This window comes from Erpetoichthys calabaricus, chromosome 13 (assembly GCF_900747795.2).
Source record: "Erpetoichthys calabaricus chromosome 13, fErpCal1.3, whole genome shotgun sequence".
In the NCBI taxonomy this organism is placed as follows: domain Eukaryota; kingdom Metazoa; phylum Chordata; class Cladistia; order Polypteriformes; family Polypteridae; genus Erpetoichthys; species Erpetoichthys calabaricus.
The window spans coordinates 140,259,663-140,275,866 of NC_041406.2; the positions used below are offsets into that span (position 1 = coordinate 140,259,663).

Sequence of the window (16,204 nt, forward strand, 5' to 3'; positions counted from 1 at the left end):
TGATAATTTCAGGACATTTGCACAGACACAGACAAATAAAACAATTATTAACAAACAACACACCATGCAGACTGTGCTTTGAGCCATTTAGATCTTTAGAATTTAGTCATGGAGCCAGGGCTTATCTGAACCAATCCGAGTGCCAGCCCAAGAGATGCCAGTTCATCATAGAGCTGAGCCACTCGCACCATCCCAAACTAGAACTGGTAATTTATCTACCCGAAACACTTATTGGATAACAACTTACAACTTCAAGAGTCTGCGGTTCAAGTCCCAGGTACTCCCAGCATGGAGTTTACATGTTCTCCCTATGTCCTTCCAAATGTGACCTAACGATGTTATAAGGGTTTAAGGACATATGCCTGTTGGAATAATGCAGGCTAGGCATTAGATCACAATAAACATTTAATCAGGAAGTACAAAAGTTTGACTTCTTCATTTAAATGTCAGTTTATCTTACAACCTGCTTTGTTTTTTGCCAAATAAGGTTTGACGATATGCAGAACTTACCTTTGTGTCATATCACAGCCCCATGTCATTCTTTACAGACTTTTTATTGTGAAAGTCTGCCTAACTTGCAGTGCAAAGGTGGAGTTGTTAAAGTTGTTCCTCAGGCCACTAGAGGGCAGACTGGGGCTAGTTTGGCTCTGCAGTGTCCTTTGCCATATGGGGAGGGGAACGTTGGCTTCACTAGGGGGCGCTCCTAAAGGGCATCAACAGGCATTTGAATGGTGGCTGGGTAATCTGCGGGTGCTTAACGATCACTCAGTGTTAGGATTAGATTTTTGCGTTTTAGTGTTTTATATTTTTTTGTGAATTGTGTCCATTTCTCCCCTTCCCTTGCTTGTCATTTGTTCATGTTTTTCCATTACTATTAATTTCATCCTGGCTTCTTTTCTCACCTTTGTGCAATAAGGGCTTTTGGGTGTGACCTAAAGTGCGCTATACAGTCCTTGTGGGCTCGGGCATTAGCACCTCATTCATTGTTGTTCTTTCTTTCTTAGGCTCTCCTTTTGGATTTTGTTAAGATTCTTTTGGCTTGTAGGATATTTTTTTGCACTGACCTTGGATAATGATCTGGTCCGTTTGCGCTTTTGTTACCTCTTTTTCCTGTGACATTTTCTTATTTCGCTTGACCATTTTTCTACATAAACTTTGTGCCTATTATTTAGAAATTGTGTTTCTGTTCCTTGGACCAGGGGTTTTCAGTTCCCCTCTCCCATTTCTGGGATCGGTAAATGTTGGCCATTTTTTCAATATCCAGACCACAAATTCTGTTCTCGAGTTTCAGAGTCAATTCTGCTTTACCTTTCTAGACCTCCCTGAACCCTTTTCCGAGTTTGGAGAATTGGACCATTCAAGGACATCCATTTTCTTCACTTTAAACCACTCCTAGCGCAGCCGACAGACAAACCTCCTTCCTGGTTGAGGTTCTTACAGAGGGTTGCCCTCCCTGCTCTGTCTCTGTGGTACAGCATTCATATTCATATCAGCTCTGATCAGGCTGTCAGTCCCACAATGTGACACTGCCGCTGAGTCACCTAGCTGATGTGCCATGTTAGATTCATGCCATACACACCACTTAGAAATCAAGACAAAAAGTTCTGCTTTAGTCTTATCAGACCACAAGACTTTCTGCCACAACTTTCCACAAACGTTTGGTTTTTTTCAGGCAGGGTTTATTCCCAGCCACCCTTGCATCATGGCCTTTTTTGCCAGCACCTTGCAGATGATTAAGCCGTGCATGTCCTCTTCCAGTCACAGACCCTGACTTGAGTACCCAATGGCATCACAGTGCCCTCCCTGACAAGTGCCATTCCTAAAGGGTCAAGAAGACCTTGCAATGTGCCTGTAGTTTCCTGTTTTTTTTCACTTCCAAATGGTGGATTGTATGTGACGGTCTGGGTTGCCTCCATTCTCCCCGGTGCTTCCAGGAGCCTCTTCAACCTGTAACCGTCGATAGTCATGAACCAAACTGTACTGAGCCTTGATGTTTGCTCAGTTGGTTCAGTTAGATTTTTAATGTCAGAGGTAAAGAAGCTAACAAAAAAATCTCTTACTTTAGAATCTGAGGAAATAAAACAAGAAAACTGCAAGGCACTATAAGAGGCATAAAAAGTCACATTTATAACACAATGTCAAAATAGCTGAAATCTGTGTTTTTAAACGTATTTCGGTAACGATATGTGATGGGTTTAAACAAAATTTCTTCCCTGAATCTTGCTTCCTGTCTTTTTTACCCCTGTACTTTATTATTTTTTAATCTTCACCTTTCTATTTATATTTAAAAAATGCAGTTTTTTGACCATTAGCAAAGTTATTTTGACTTCAGTCCAGCTTTTGGTTTTGACTGTCACTATAGAATTGCTATATACAACATTATGTAAGATACTAGCCGTCCCCGTGGTTCCACCCGCGTAGTAGTGAAACAGGACAGTGAGGAGGGCCCTGCCCAGCCCAGTCCCCCACTCCTGACGTCACTCTTCCCCCTCCCCTCTGTCTCGGATTGGCAGGAATATACAGCTCCTGCAAGTGAACTATGGTTCTTAGCGCAATGAGAGAAGTCCCAAAACCAAACGGAATGTTCAAGCAAATTATAGAAAGAAAAAAAAAAGATCTAAATCCGTTAAGTAGTTCTCTCGTTCACTAACTAAACAGAGTTAAGGTTATGCCCCGAGGCTGGCGTGTTAGTAAGGAGCCCCCCCAAGCCCCCTCGATGGCCCACTGCATCTCTCTCGGATTCACACAAATAAATCGGAACAGTAATCGAACTGTGATACATAGTGCAATGAGAGAAGTTGTAAAATCAACTGGAATATTCAAGCAAATTTTAGACAAAAAAACCCGATCTAAATCCGTTAAATAGTTCTCTCGTGAAAAGCAGACAGACAGACTTTGGATTTTATAATATATATATATATATATATATATATATATATATATATATACACACATATACACACACACATGCAGAGAGATAGAGAGAGAGATAGAAAGAAAAAATATGAAGAGATTATATGATACATGTGAAAGGCACCATATAATAGATGGATATGTAAGACACTATATAACAGATATAAATGTCAAATGTGCTATATAATAGATAGGAACAGACTATATGTTAAATAATTGTGAAAGGTGCCATATAGACAAGACAGATAGATAGATATGAAAGGCACTATGCAATACAGGGTCATATTTACATGGTCATTACCTCGATTGTGCTGCCAAAACCAGAATGAGAACCAGCATAGTTGGTCAAGTGTAAGAGTATACTGAGCCTGATTTATCCCACCGCTGCCCCCACGTTCAACCTCAGTTACACCACAAGTCTCAGAGCAGGGCGAAGTGTGATTTTATTTTAGTTTGATATAAGATGTCGTCTGCAGTGCTAAAAATACCATGTGGGCTGCTTGTTGCTTTTTGAACACAAAGCCTTGAAACATCAGACTCTGTGTTTACAGCAGGCTCACCACACTGAATAATAAATTGACAAAGAAATGCACAGACTTTATGAAACCAATAAAATGTTTACATTTTGTCAAACTCAGCAGCCATGAGGGAGGCATTACACGCTCGGCTGTGCTTTACCCATCACAGCGCTCCTGCTGATGCTCCTCTCTTCTCCTGCCAGGCCTTCCCAGAATTTGTGCTGAATTAGTGGCCACACTGGATCAGCCAAAATGTGAAATTAATTGAATAACCAAACACCAACCACACAGCTCTGCTCTCAATAATCTTATTGGTGAATTTTTTGACTACCAACATGGAAAGAGACGACTCCAGAGTGAGCCTCCCAGACCTCCCAAGTGGAGGAAAAATCTGGTTAGACAGCCTCTGGCGGGGGCCTTTAGAGCAGCTGGGGATACAAAGTCAGGAAGCACAGCTGGATGGCTAAATTGGGAATTCCAGGCATTGTGGACAACGGCATTTCTGTGCCAGAAGTGAAGAACACGGACAGTGGTTGGCCACCAATATCAAGCTTGCCAGCTGCCAGTGTTTTAACCTTCATTAAAGAGTGAAGGTGGACTAGGAGGTCAAAATCCACTCTGACTGGGAACACATCATTTTGGTGCCATTATTTACTTTTTAAAGAATATCGCAAGACTAGGCCACAAGCCCGGCCCCTGACCAGTCTGGTTAAGAGAAGCATCTGATATACTTACAGGCTTATAATAAAGAAACAGCAGTGATGAATTCCAAACAATATGGAGGGGGTGTAGCATGGCTAAATGACCCCCTGGAGCCGAGCCTGCTCCTCTGTTTGACCTTTAAATTGGACTCAATGAAGGGGGTACACTTGGAGAATTACTACCGACAGTCATATTGTGCCTGTTAGAGAACTGATGCCGAAGTCATGGTGAGCAATGTCAATTGCTTAAAAAACCTGTGGCAACCCATCAACAGACACTTTGCCAATTGCACGCAACCTATTCCCATTAAATACTACTGTAAGTTGGGACAATACACAATTCAGCAGCAGCCACCCACAATAGTGGTCTACTGCAATATTGCTGCACGTTTCTACACCCATGGAATAGAATAGAATGATACATAGACAGATTTATCTCTTAGAACTAATAAAGCACTTTTACAGAGGTTCTAGAAATATTATAACAAACAACTCCCCTACACCCAAGCGCCAAAACTACTAAATACCACCTTGGCTGAAAACCTTCAGTGTTCACAGAGAGGATGTGCAGCTTTGTTCATAGTGGTACTCAAGTCTGGTTTTCATTCTGTGCTCCACTCCTACCTCCAGCAGGTCCAGATGGCATCGCATAACTGAGCCTGCCTTCTTGATTAGCTTGTTCATTCAGCAAGCCACCCTTGAGGTGAAATTACCAGTCCCACATACCACACTGGCCATCACAGTGTGGTACAACATGTAAAGAATGTGACACTACCCACATTAAAGGAGTGCAGGCTACTACAACTAGTCTGCTCTGCCCAGTCTTCTGTAGTCCCTCTGTGTTACTAGATCAGCCTGGCCTGTCATTGATGTGGACCCCCAAGTACTTGTAGCAGTGAACCAGCTCTGCAAAAAGCAATGGGTGCTTTTCATTGTAGGGTGAGATATGGTTTCCATTAATTGAAATGATCTGCAGGTATTGATTCTGTAATCCTCAGGGTCTCACATAACCTGGCACATCTTCAGTTTTGTGATTTAAATAATGTGTGTGCTTTTTCTAAATCAGCAGACTATAAATTTCAATATTCTTTGTCTTTTTATTTCCAGTTGTTTGCTGTGGCTTCTGCTTGGGATACTGATATTCCAAAATATCGGCACAGAGACAAAGTAACCTCTATCTACCATACATGTGACCAGTGCCCCCCTGGCACCTTTGTTAAGCAACACTGCAATGCAACTAGTAAAACATTGTGTTCACCATGTCCTGAGCAACACTACTCTGAACACTGGCACTGGGACGAGCAGTGCCAATACTGTACAGCCATGTGCAAGGAGAGGCAAAACATTCAGCAAAAGTGCAACAGCACGCATAACCTGGCGTGCAGGTGCATCGACGGCTACTACCTGAACCTGGAGTTCTGTGTGCGACACAAGACATGTCCTCGGGGGTACGGAGTAAAGAAGCTTGGTAAGTGGCTCTAACCTTTAATTGCATGGCTGCTTTAAATGGATGGATGCATCAAGCAGAAGAGTAAGAATAGGATAATTATAGGATATAGGATAAGAATTGGGATAATTTTGGACAGACCCAATTATTAATGCTCACAGAGACTGCTGTATCACTGCTCCAGAACCTTGCCACTGTCTACATGATCTCTCTGGATTCATTTTTTGTGGGTTATTGATCTTAGATTATCCTGAGCAAGCCTGCGGTAGACCGCCAAATCATTGTGGGCTGGTACCTAGTGGTGCTGAGATTGGCTCCATCTATGTCGAAATGGAAGGCAAGGATAGACTGGCTTTCCAAATGGAATGGTCAGAAAGCCTGTGTAGTAGATAAAGACTCTAATCGGATGGACGTCCCAAACTTGATGGCTGTTGCCTCCTTTCCTGAACAGAGCAGTGAAATGGATGGACAGGGGGTGACTGCTTAACATGGCAGTATAGTCACCTAGGGTTCTAGGAGGCAGGGTGTCAATTTAAATCGATAAGCAGATATCGTTTAACTGTTTTAAATTAATTTACCTCTAGAGGTCACTTCAGCTTGTATATTTTATACTGCCCATTCAGAAAGTACCAAGACCCTTCACTCTTTTTACATTTTATGGTGCAGCCTTGTGCCAATATCATTTCAATTCATTTTTCCCCCCACAAATTCCTAAAATCCTATTTTCACTTTGTCAATATGAGTTAATGAGTGTTGCTTGATGAAGGAATTAAATCATTTAAATGATTTTAGCACACTGCTGCAACAAAACAAAATATGAACAAAGTGAAGGGCACTGAAGACTTTCTGATAGCACTGTATATAGTGCTTTTTGCAAACCATGCAATTCAACAGAAAATAACAAAAGATATCAAATTAAATATAAACCACCTATAAATGACCGATGATGCATGCATTTAAGGTAAATTGATGACTGCCAAGAATAAAATGAAATCAACCACGCTGCAGAATTAAGGGCTGCATGATGAGGGATACCAGGCAGTGGAGCCAAAACTTGTATATTCTCATTGACCCAAATGGTTGGTGAGGCACTTACAGAGTTAAGTCCAAAGATCAGAGGTGTGTGGTTCTCCAGTTTTAGTTGGTCATTGCGTCAGCAATTCCACCCTCTGAGAGATGCTGCCCATTTCTTTTTTAACACTGGAAGGTTTTTCCTTCTGCTTTCCAGTTACATTATTTATATGAAGTGGTCAAGTTGCTTTTCCACAGATTGTGTAATCAGTCATTTGGTCAGTAGAGTCTGTCTGCATTTGAATAATTTACTATATTATAGGGATGCTCATTTGTTCCACAAAGAAGAACCTGAACTGAAATTCCCAGATCGTGGCATAATGATTAGTGCTTATGCCTCACAGCTTCTGGGTTTGATTTGCAGTCTGGATGTTTTGCTTGATCTCCTGGTGTCTGTGTGTTTTTTCGGTCCCTATCTTGTCCCATTAATGTTAGACAAACTGGGGGAGCGTGGTTTGTGGTGGACTATCTTTATGTTCATGTTTGACGCCTGCCTTGCACCCACAGCCCATGTGAAGGAAAAACTGAGTTCACCCATTAGAGAAATGGATGAAGAACTGCCATGCCACAATGTGACCGCTATGGAACACTTGATACAGTAGAGCCCAGCAGTAGCTTTGAAACACTACCCATGAAAGTCTTAAGAGCCTTATCATGATTTAGTTTGATCCCGCTGTCACTGTGGATCTCACTACTCAGACATTAAGGCACATTCTGCGGATCTCCTTCAATGCCAACATTCCTTTGCCATGACTTCTTTTAGACGCAGAATGGAGAAATGTTCCATTTTAATGAATACTAGTAAAGCATGCGGATATATGGTCTTAAAATAAAATGCTACAAAGGAAATGCTAGCCAAACAGCGGTAAGCTGAACTTTTCCAGTTTGGCAGCCGTTTACACCATTAAAGAAATACAATTCAAAAAAGTCTTAATTAACGAAAGCTGCCCTAATTCAAAGAGTGCGTAAGAAATGTAATGACTTACTTCAGGAAGTGGAAGTACAATAATAACCAAGAAGAGTTATCTCAGATATTTCAAATCTTAACATGTGGGCTTCAATTTAAATATTTAAAGTCTAAAATTTATCAGTTATAATAGGAATTTGTAGTTTTTCCACACACTAATTAAGGTGCATAGAGGGCTAGGTCCCTAGTAAAAGATTAAAAAAAAAAAATCAAAAATAAATCACTAACCTTGAAATAGTCTAAAATGATACCCCACGTGGTTATGTTTACAGTTTGTCATTTTAACCTTCTAGGAGAGACTCTTAGTGGACTGGGCCACCAGTAAAGAATCAAATATCAAAAATATTATAATTGTGATCAGCAATCTCGAAATAGCATAAAACAACACTTGACATTCTTGTATTACTGATGCCCGTTTTTTCTACGTTTTGTGAAAAGAAGTAGCGTTGACTCCTTGTATCCCATTAGGAGGTGAACTGCTGGAGTCAGTTGGTGTGGCATACACAACTTCAAGTCCTTCTGATCATTTTTGCAGAAGACACTTCTTGATTTACTTTTTACTATAAGGGTGTACTTTTCTAAACAAAATATGGACCAAAACTGACCTAAAGTGGAGGGTTTTTTGGGGTTTAGAGGGCCAAAAATAGAGGGGGACCCTAATAAGCAGAAGTTCTTGCATTAACCAGGCATCAAGACGAGTCAAAGAGCGTATCATATGTGGGGCTTTCTGGTACTGATAAGACAGGCGGCACCAGACATAAAAAAAAAAACGAGTGGTCTCCACTCGACTTTCTTGTATACTCAGATATGGGGATGGATAGTTGAGGTGTAAACCGCACAATAATGATTATATTTTTTTATATTATGTACTTTAAAGAACCACCAACAACAAATCAAATCAAATTAATAATATATTGAACAATTATTATAAAAGTAAAGTTGAATAAATAGGACTCTGCAGCTGCATGAATAAAACATTTGCCACGAGTCGGGTAAATTGCCACTTTCAGTAAGCGGAAGTGGGTCAAAAGTTGCAAGAGACTTTAGTAATGTGTGTGTAATACTTGGACACAAAATCATATTTGTATATACTGCCATTTGAACTTCAAACAGAAAAATGTGATTATCTTGAAAATCATTTTTAGAAAAAATGCAAAGCGACAAAAAAAATCGTAGAATGTGGTGCTTTACCATAATATGCTGTGAAATTATCAAATTTTTAAGATTTTTGGGAAAACGTTTCAGTTAAGTACCATTTCCGTTTAGTGGAAATAGCTCAAAAGTTGATAGAAATCTAGGTTTTGTACCTAATACTTGTATGAAAACTTTGGTTGACCAAAGTGAAAGCGTACTCAAGTTATCATGTTTGCATACACAGACACACACACAGACACAGACATAATTCCAACAATGGTATTTTCGGACACGGAAAGGTCTAAAACGTTGAGATTCATCAAAATCTCGGCATCGAATTTATGGACAATTCCAATACCTTCCCTATAAGAGAAAGTAAAAAGTGATTTGAAAGCATTCAAAAGTAATTCTTATGAACACAACACAACCTTTCGTAAGTAGCAATTGTTCATCATCAGGAATCCCTCTTATGTTCTCGTTCTTACATTCTGTATCCCGGATTTTGTCTTGCATGCCTATGAATTTTCATGTGTTCCTGCCGCTCAGTTGCTCTATTTTAAGTGATATGCTTGACGCTCAACAGATGTCACTGCTTATCTATTTTGGAGTTCTTCATCATGTTCAATGACCAACATAATGCTTATAGTTGATTATGAATTATGATTGCGTATTTACAGTACCATATCCTTGGAGATTACTAATAGATGGGCTTCTGGGGACTGTGCTTTTATTACAATAAACTTTTCTGGCTACCAGTCAAGTGACCAGTAAGTTGTGACCTAAGAAACCCATGATGTTCCCAAGATTTTTGGAATTTCCAGAACATATCAAGACACCCAAAGGCTACATGATATAAACAACAGTAAACTCTGTCATTTGTTTACACAGGTAAGAACTCACACTTCTCTCCAGATTCTGAATAAGTGACCACTGAATGCCTTCCTTCATCTTCATCATTCTTGCATTCAGTACCCTGCTCGTGACAATATGACAAACACATGCAATTCTCCATCCTTGTTGTTCCTGACTTTTGTATCCTGCACTTGACGTTCAGCAGATGTTGCTGTTCTTATTCTTCTTCTTCCTTTTCCTATTACGGAGTTCTTCGTCATGTAACTGGCCTTCACAATTTGCTTGATGCTCAGTAGGTGTCACTGGCGTTCTTTTTCTTTCTGTCATGTCGCTTCGTTTGCTGATCACTTGTAATAAGCTCATGAGCACAGTTCAGTTTCCGAGCATGACACCACTGCACATTTTTTGAATTACCAGTGCATATCACGTCATAAACTTTCAATCAAGGTTCTAGCTCCACTAGATGGACAGACCTTTGCATTTTATACTGTATAAGCTCACCAGACAAAAATGAGCCACCGCAAAAATAAGAGGTAATGCATATTTCAGACACCAACAGAAACACCACACTGTGATTACTGTCTTCTAAATAGCTGTGTTGTGTGCTATGGGGTTTGTAGAGTGACAGGGAGTAGTGGTGTGCCACATGTGTTTGGCTCTCCATGAAAAACATGTTGCATGACAGACATGAGTGATTGGCAAAAAGAGTTATGTTTGGCCGTGCCAAAGGGCACATTGTACAGGAGCTTGCTGACTTTGCAGGTGTGTCTAAGCATACTATCCAATGGGACTCCAGTACTGGTGGACATCACAGTCAACTGCTAGTGGTCTCCAGAACTGTGATTGAAAACCAGTATGTCACGTATTGTAACAGCAAACCACTTTGCCACCAGGCAAGAACATTGCAGATAGTCAATGCAGGTCCACAAAAAGCCATTTCTGAATGACCATTCAGTGGAAAACTACATGCCATGGATATCTGGAGCAGAGTACCGTGGAGGAGGCCATTGCTACCAGCTATTCACAAAGCTGCACAGTTACAGTGGGCGCGGAGCCACAAACACTGGACTGTTGACGCCTGGAAACATGTTAACGGGTCTGATGAACCGGGTCTGCTTGTACGCGAACAACGCGAGCCAATGCGTAAATTAAGCTAACCAGCATGTGTTTGGAATGTGAAACGAAAACAAGCAGGTGGAAGAAAACCTGCTAGCCAAATTTTTGAAAATTTTTCCTCACACATAAGTGACCAAGTAGATTGGTGAACAAAAGGACTTTGGGGAACATTTTAGAGGAATTAGTAATTAAATGGGAAAGCCAGGCTTTGTTGGGCTTAATGACCAGCTATCCTTTAAATATTCTAATGCTCTCCAGTCCCAGCCTGGCCACTTTCTGTGGACAGCTTGAATGTTCTCCCCGTGGATGTGTACTGTGTGTGCCCTGAGGTGGCCAGGCGTTCCATCTAGTGAGGAGTCCTGCCTTACTCCTGACGCTGCTGAGATAGGCTCTGGCCTCCTTGCGACTCTGCATTGAAAAAAAGAAATGAATGAATGTGTGGTGTGCAGCCTCCGTGATTGTGCGATCCTGTTATGACCCCCTGGATTGGGTTCAGTGGGCTCAGTAATGGATATGTGGAGAGTGGACTTGCTGTATTTGCTAATGATTCACACTTCTACAAGATGAACTTCTTATTCATAATATTTGCAGACATTGTTCCATTATATTTCATCTTTGCATGTAGAACACATTAAAATATGCTGCTCATTGTGGTACCTTTTACAGCTGCTTAGTGCTCCATCTACAGACCGCACTCATATAATTATGAACCATAAATGGTGAACAGCAGCAGATGGCGCAATGTGACTGTCCTGATCTCATCAATTCAGCGATGCCAATGTGAAATCAAAGAAGAGGTTGGTATTTAAAAGCAGCCGTCTGTTTAACTCACATATGCCATCTGATGGCAGGCTGGCTGATCAGCGTTTATAATACTTAACCCATCCTGCCAGCCATTTATTTGCTGTACACACAACTTGAGCCATAGGGAGCCACAGCCAGTCCCAACAGCATCCTGCTCAAAAGCAATTTAACAATTCATCATCATGGTGAGGGGGCAAAGCTCATCTTCGGCAGCATTGGATGCAAGACAGGACAAGTGTCCATCAAAGGGCATGATTAAAAACAACTCATACCTGCTTAATCCATTTCAAGGTCAGGAGATCCCAAGCATATCATGGCAGTATAGGAACCAAGTCCGGATGGGACAACAATCTGTAGCAGGACATATTTCAAAATAATATAACATGTAGCTGCTTGACTTAATTTAGGATCATAGAAAACCTTTTACACAAGGAAGGAAACCAGGGCAAAAGTCCATCATGGGGCACATTCGAAAACAACATAATATTGTCACACCCATAATTGGGCTTAATTAGTGCCAAAACCCATCCCAGACAGCATCAAGCATAATAAAGGAACACAACATGGGGTACATTTAAAAACAAATAAAGATCTTATACCTGCTTAATCCATTTCAGGATTATGGGGGTCCAAAGCCTATCCCAGCAATATCAGACTTAGTGTAGGAGCCAACCATGGATGGTACATCAGTCTACAAAAAGACATACAGAGTATGGAAATAACGTAACATTCATAAAGCTGTCTAATTCAATATAGTGAGCCAGGAACTATGCCAGGCAGCATCCTGCACAAGGCAGGAACAAACACTAGACAGGACAATTGTCCCACTTAGAGTGTATTTAAAAGCAACATAATATTCTCATGCAGCACCCTGCATGTGGCAGAAACCCACCCTGAACTGGACAAATGTCTATCGAGGCACATTTAAAAACCATATTTTCATACCCACTTAATCAATTTCTGGACTATGGGGGTCCAAAGCCTATCCTGGCAGTATCAGACTTAGTGTAGGAACACTGGACAGAAGAACAATCTGTAACATTACATATTAGAAAATAACCTAAAACAGCACTCATTAAACAGACTTAATTCAAATGAGGGTCACAGGAAGCAATAGGGCATTCTGAGCAGCATCTTGCACAAGGCAGGATGGAGGAACGGTCCAACATTAACAAAATGAAAAAAAAGAAAATCATAATAGAAGAAATGTATAGCCACATAATCCAATTTGTAGTTGGGGGGAACTGAAGCCCTTCCCAAGCAGCATCAGGTGCAAAGCAAGAACAAACCCCAAACAGGACAACAGTCCTTCAGGGGGCACATTTACAAACAATGAAACACACAGTCTCAAACCCACTTGGTCTACAACATAGCCACAAGCCTGTCCTGGCAACATCAGGCATCAAACAGGAACCAACCATGAACTGGTCAAAAGGCCATTAATGGGCATAATTAAAAAACAACATAAGAATCTCACAGCAGCTTGATCCATTAGAAGGTCGCTGCCTATCCCGGCAGTATCAGCCTTAATACAGAAACCTACTCAAGATGGGACAACGGTCTGTAATAAGACATTGTGGACCACCGGGGTGAGTACCGCCACCCTGCCCTGACACAGACAGGCAGAGACAAGTTCCAGTCTAGCACACACGTTTATGTACTGTGCTGTGGGGAGCAGAGAAAAGTACTGCCCAGCTGTAAGTAAAGCAAACCAAAGCCCAGTCCCTTTCTTCTCTCCTTCTCTTTTCACCACCTCCACTCCTGTCCCGATAAGCTTCGTCCATCTCCTCCCAACTCTGGCTCGCTCAATGGAGTCGGGAATGGAATGGACGTGCTCCAGGTGTTCCACAATCTCCTTCTGGCCGCACTTCTCTGCTGGTCTGCTGCCACATCTGGGAGGGTCAGCCATTTTCCATGCTCCACCTGGCAGTGGACACGGGGCCCAGCAGGGTTGAGCTTCCATGCTCCAAACCCGCGGCCCTGCAGCAAGCCAGGGGGGTGGCCTCGTGTCATCCCGGGGGAGGTATTGCTCCATGCAAGCTCCTTCCCCTGGTCCTTCCATTAGAGGCGTCCCAGCCAGGTCACAATCCCAGCTGTTCGTTACAACATATTTGATAATAATGTAACATACCATTCATAAAGCTGTTGTGGGGTACAGCCCGGACACAGACAGGTAGACATGATGGTTTCACCAAACACACACACGTTTATTTTACACTATATACCATACAAAAGTGAGCACAACCCAGTGCCGCAGCACCAATCACCCCTTAAGTCCTGGCCAACACAATGCCTTTCCTTTCTTCTGGGCCACCTCTTTCCTCTCCTCCTGAACTCTATCCACTTCCACCCGACTCTTGCTCCCGAATGGAGGGAGGCGGCCCCTTTTATTCACACCCGGATTGGCTCCAGGTGCTTCCTGACACTCTTCTGCTAACACTCCCGTGTGACAGAAGTGCTGGCTGTGCACCCAGACGTAACACTCTGCTGTAGTTTTACATTTTTTGGTAATGACATAAGGAAGTACCACATTCCCAAATTCTCCTTTCTTTAAAATGTCCCAACTGCATGTTTAAGAGGAAGTCTGCTTTGCATATTTTTCCTTAAGGGCTCCCTTGATGTTATACAGTCTACTTCCAGATGCAAAGTGTCGTGGATAAGAGGGCCGTTTCTTCACATCAGAACGTTATTCTTTGGAAGCGGCTCGCCTTACGTCAACTTACATTCAAAGGAATGTTATCTCATACGTTGAGAGCTGGGCAGCAGGAACAGGCTACAGGGGAACTGGCTACAAAAACACTGAAAATGAAAACTGAGTTCTGGGAATTTTGAAATGTACTCGAGGAATGCGTGCCATGAGGAGTGTATTTTCAGATGCTGTTTTTCCTTGGAACTTCACTGCTTTTAACTAAACTGACATAATCTAGGAAGCTTGATGCGGCTCTGCGTGTCATGGGCCTGTAAAGGAATAGTGTTCCATCCAGGGCAGATTCTAGGAAAGGCTCATCAGCTGCCTTTCTACAGACGGTCACTGTAGCAAAATATGGGGCTTCTGAAACTGAAGGGTTCGACATACCAAAAATGGTAACTGCCAAAGGGCAGATATATGAGTAGGTGTGAGAAAGCCTTGTGATGGACTGGCACACCGTTCAAGGCTATGTCACCGGGAGAGGCTAAAACAGATGAATTGCATTGGATTATATTCTATTATACTAACTGTGTTACCCGGCTTTGCCCAATAAATTTCATAAGACAATAGGCCTCAGTTAATTAGATGTTTCAGAAGTACTCCTGAGGTGAATTTGCATGATATTATGCATTGTGCTGCTGCCACATGATTGGATGTATGAATAAGAAGGTGTTCTTCATACTCTGCTCAGTGAGTCTTCATACTCTGCTCAGTGAGTGTATATGGTTGTATTATACATAAACTAGCTGTGTAAGCCCATGCTGTAAAAAGCCCAGGCTCCTAGAAGCCATGGATTCTGGCACTTCACTCAGTCAATGGCATCGGTTGTGCATTAACAGCTGAGCGAGGTTCTCTTTCCTTGGTGGACGTCACGCTTCCCCCTCCCCTCGGCCCACAGCCTCCGTCTCGGATTAGCAGGAATATAATTGCTCCTGCAAGCGAACTATTATACTTAGTGCAATGAGAGAAGTCGTAAAATCAACCGGAATGTTCAAGCAAATTATAGAGAAAAATAAAACATTAAATCCGTTAAGTGGTTCTCTCATTTGCTAGCTTAGCTGGAGGCAAGGTAGGTTCCAAGGCTGGCGCATGACCAGGAGTGGGGAGCCGGGCAGAGCCCTCCACAAAGTCACACTTCCCCCTCCCCTCAGCCCGCAGCCTCTCTCTCGGATTAGCGCAAATAAATCACTCCTGTAAGCGAACTATGATACTTAGCGTAATGAGAGAAGTCGCAAAAATGAACCGGAATGTTCAGGCAAATTATAGAAAAAAACCCAATCTAGATTCATTAAGTAGTGCTCTTGTAACAGACATACAGATGTTGGATTTTTATATATAAAATACTTTGCAACATTCTCATCCTGCTAAGTATCACAGTTCGCTTGCGGTACCGATTTATTAGCGCAAATCTGAGAGAGACTCATGCGTCTGCCTCAAGGTGTAACCTGAACTCCGCTTAGCTAGCGAATGAGAAAAGTAACGGATTTAGAACTTTTTTTTTTTTTTTACGTATAATTTGCTTGAACATTCCGGTTGATTTTGCAATTTCTCTCATTATACTAAGAATCAGTTCACTTACATGAGAGATATATTCGTGCTAATCTGAGAGATAGGCTGTGGGGAGGGGGAAGAGTGACATCAGGAGTAGAGAGTTGGGCGGGGCCCTCCTCGTTGTCCTATTTCACTAATACGCGGGCCAAAGCTGCGGGGGATGGCTTATATTATATATATATATATATATATATATATATATATATATATATATTGTGGCAAGCTGCCCGGAAGGACTGGAGGAGGGACAACCAGGGACACCCAGAGTACTTCCGGGTGCGCAGCTGGTACTTCGCCACACTGTGGAGTGCCGGCGGAAGATTATCGGGAGGCACCTGGAGCACATCCGGGTGATTATAAAAGGGGCCACCTCCCTCCGTTCGATGGCTGGAGTCGGGAGCGGTGTAGACAAAGTCTTGGAGGTGAGGAGTGGAGGTGGCT

The 16,204-nt window shown here is 42.1% G+C and overlaps 1 protein-coding gene across 1 annotated transcript in view; it reads left to right on the top strand.

The window, feature by feature from the left end:
• Positions 1-16,204, top strand: part of LOC114663662 (tumor necrosis factor receptor superfamily member 11B-like) — a 37,545-nt gene that overhangs the window by 6,341 nt on the left and 15,000 nt on the right. The window contains exon 2 of the mRNA XM_028817554.2: positions 5,240-5,600. Within this exon, the coding sequence (XP_028673387.2) occupies positions 5,240-5,600 (361 nt within the window). The remainder of the gene's footprint in view (positions 1-5,239; positions 5,601-16,204) is intronic.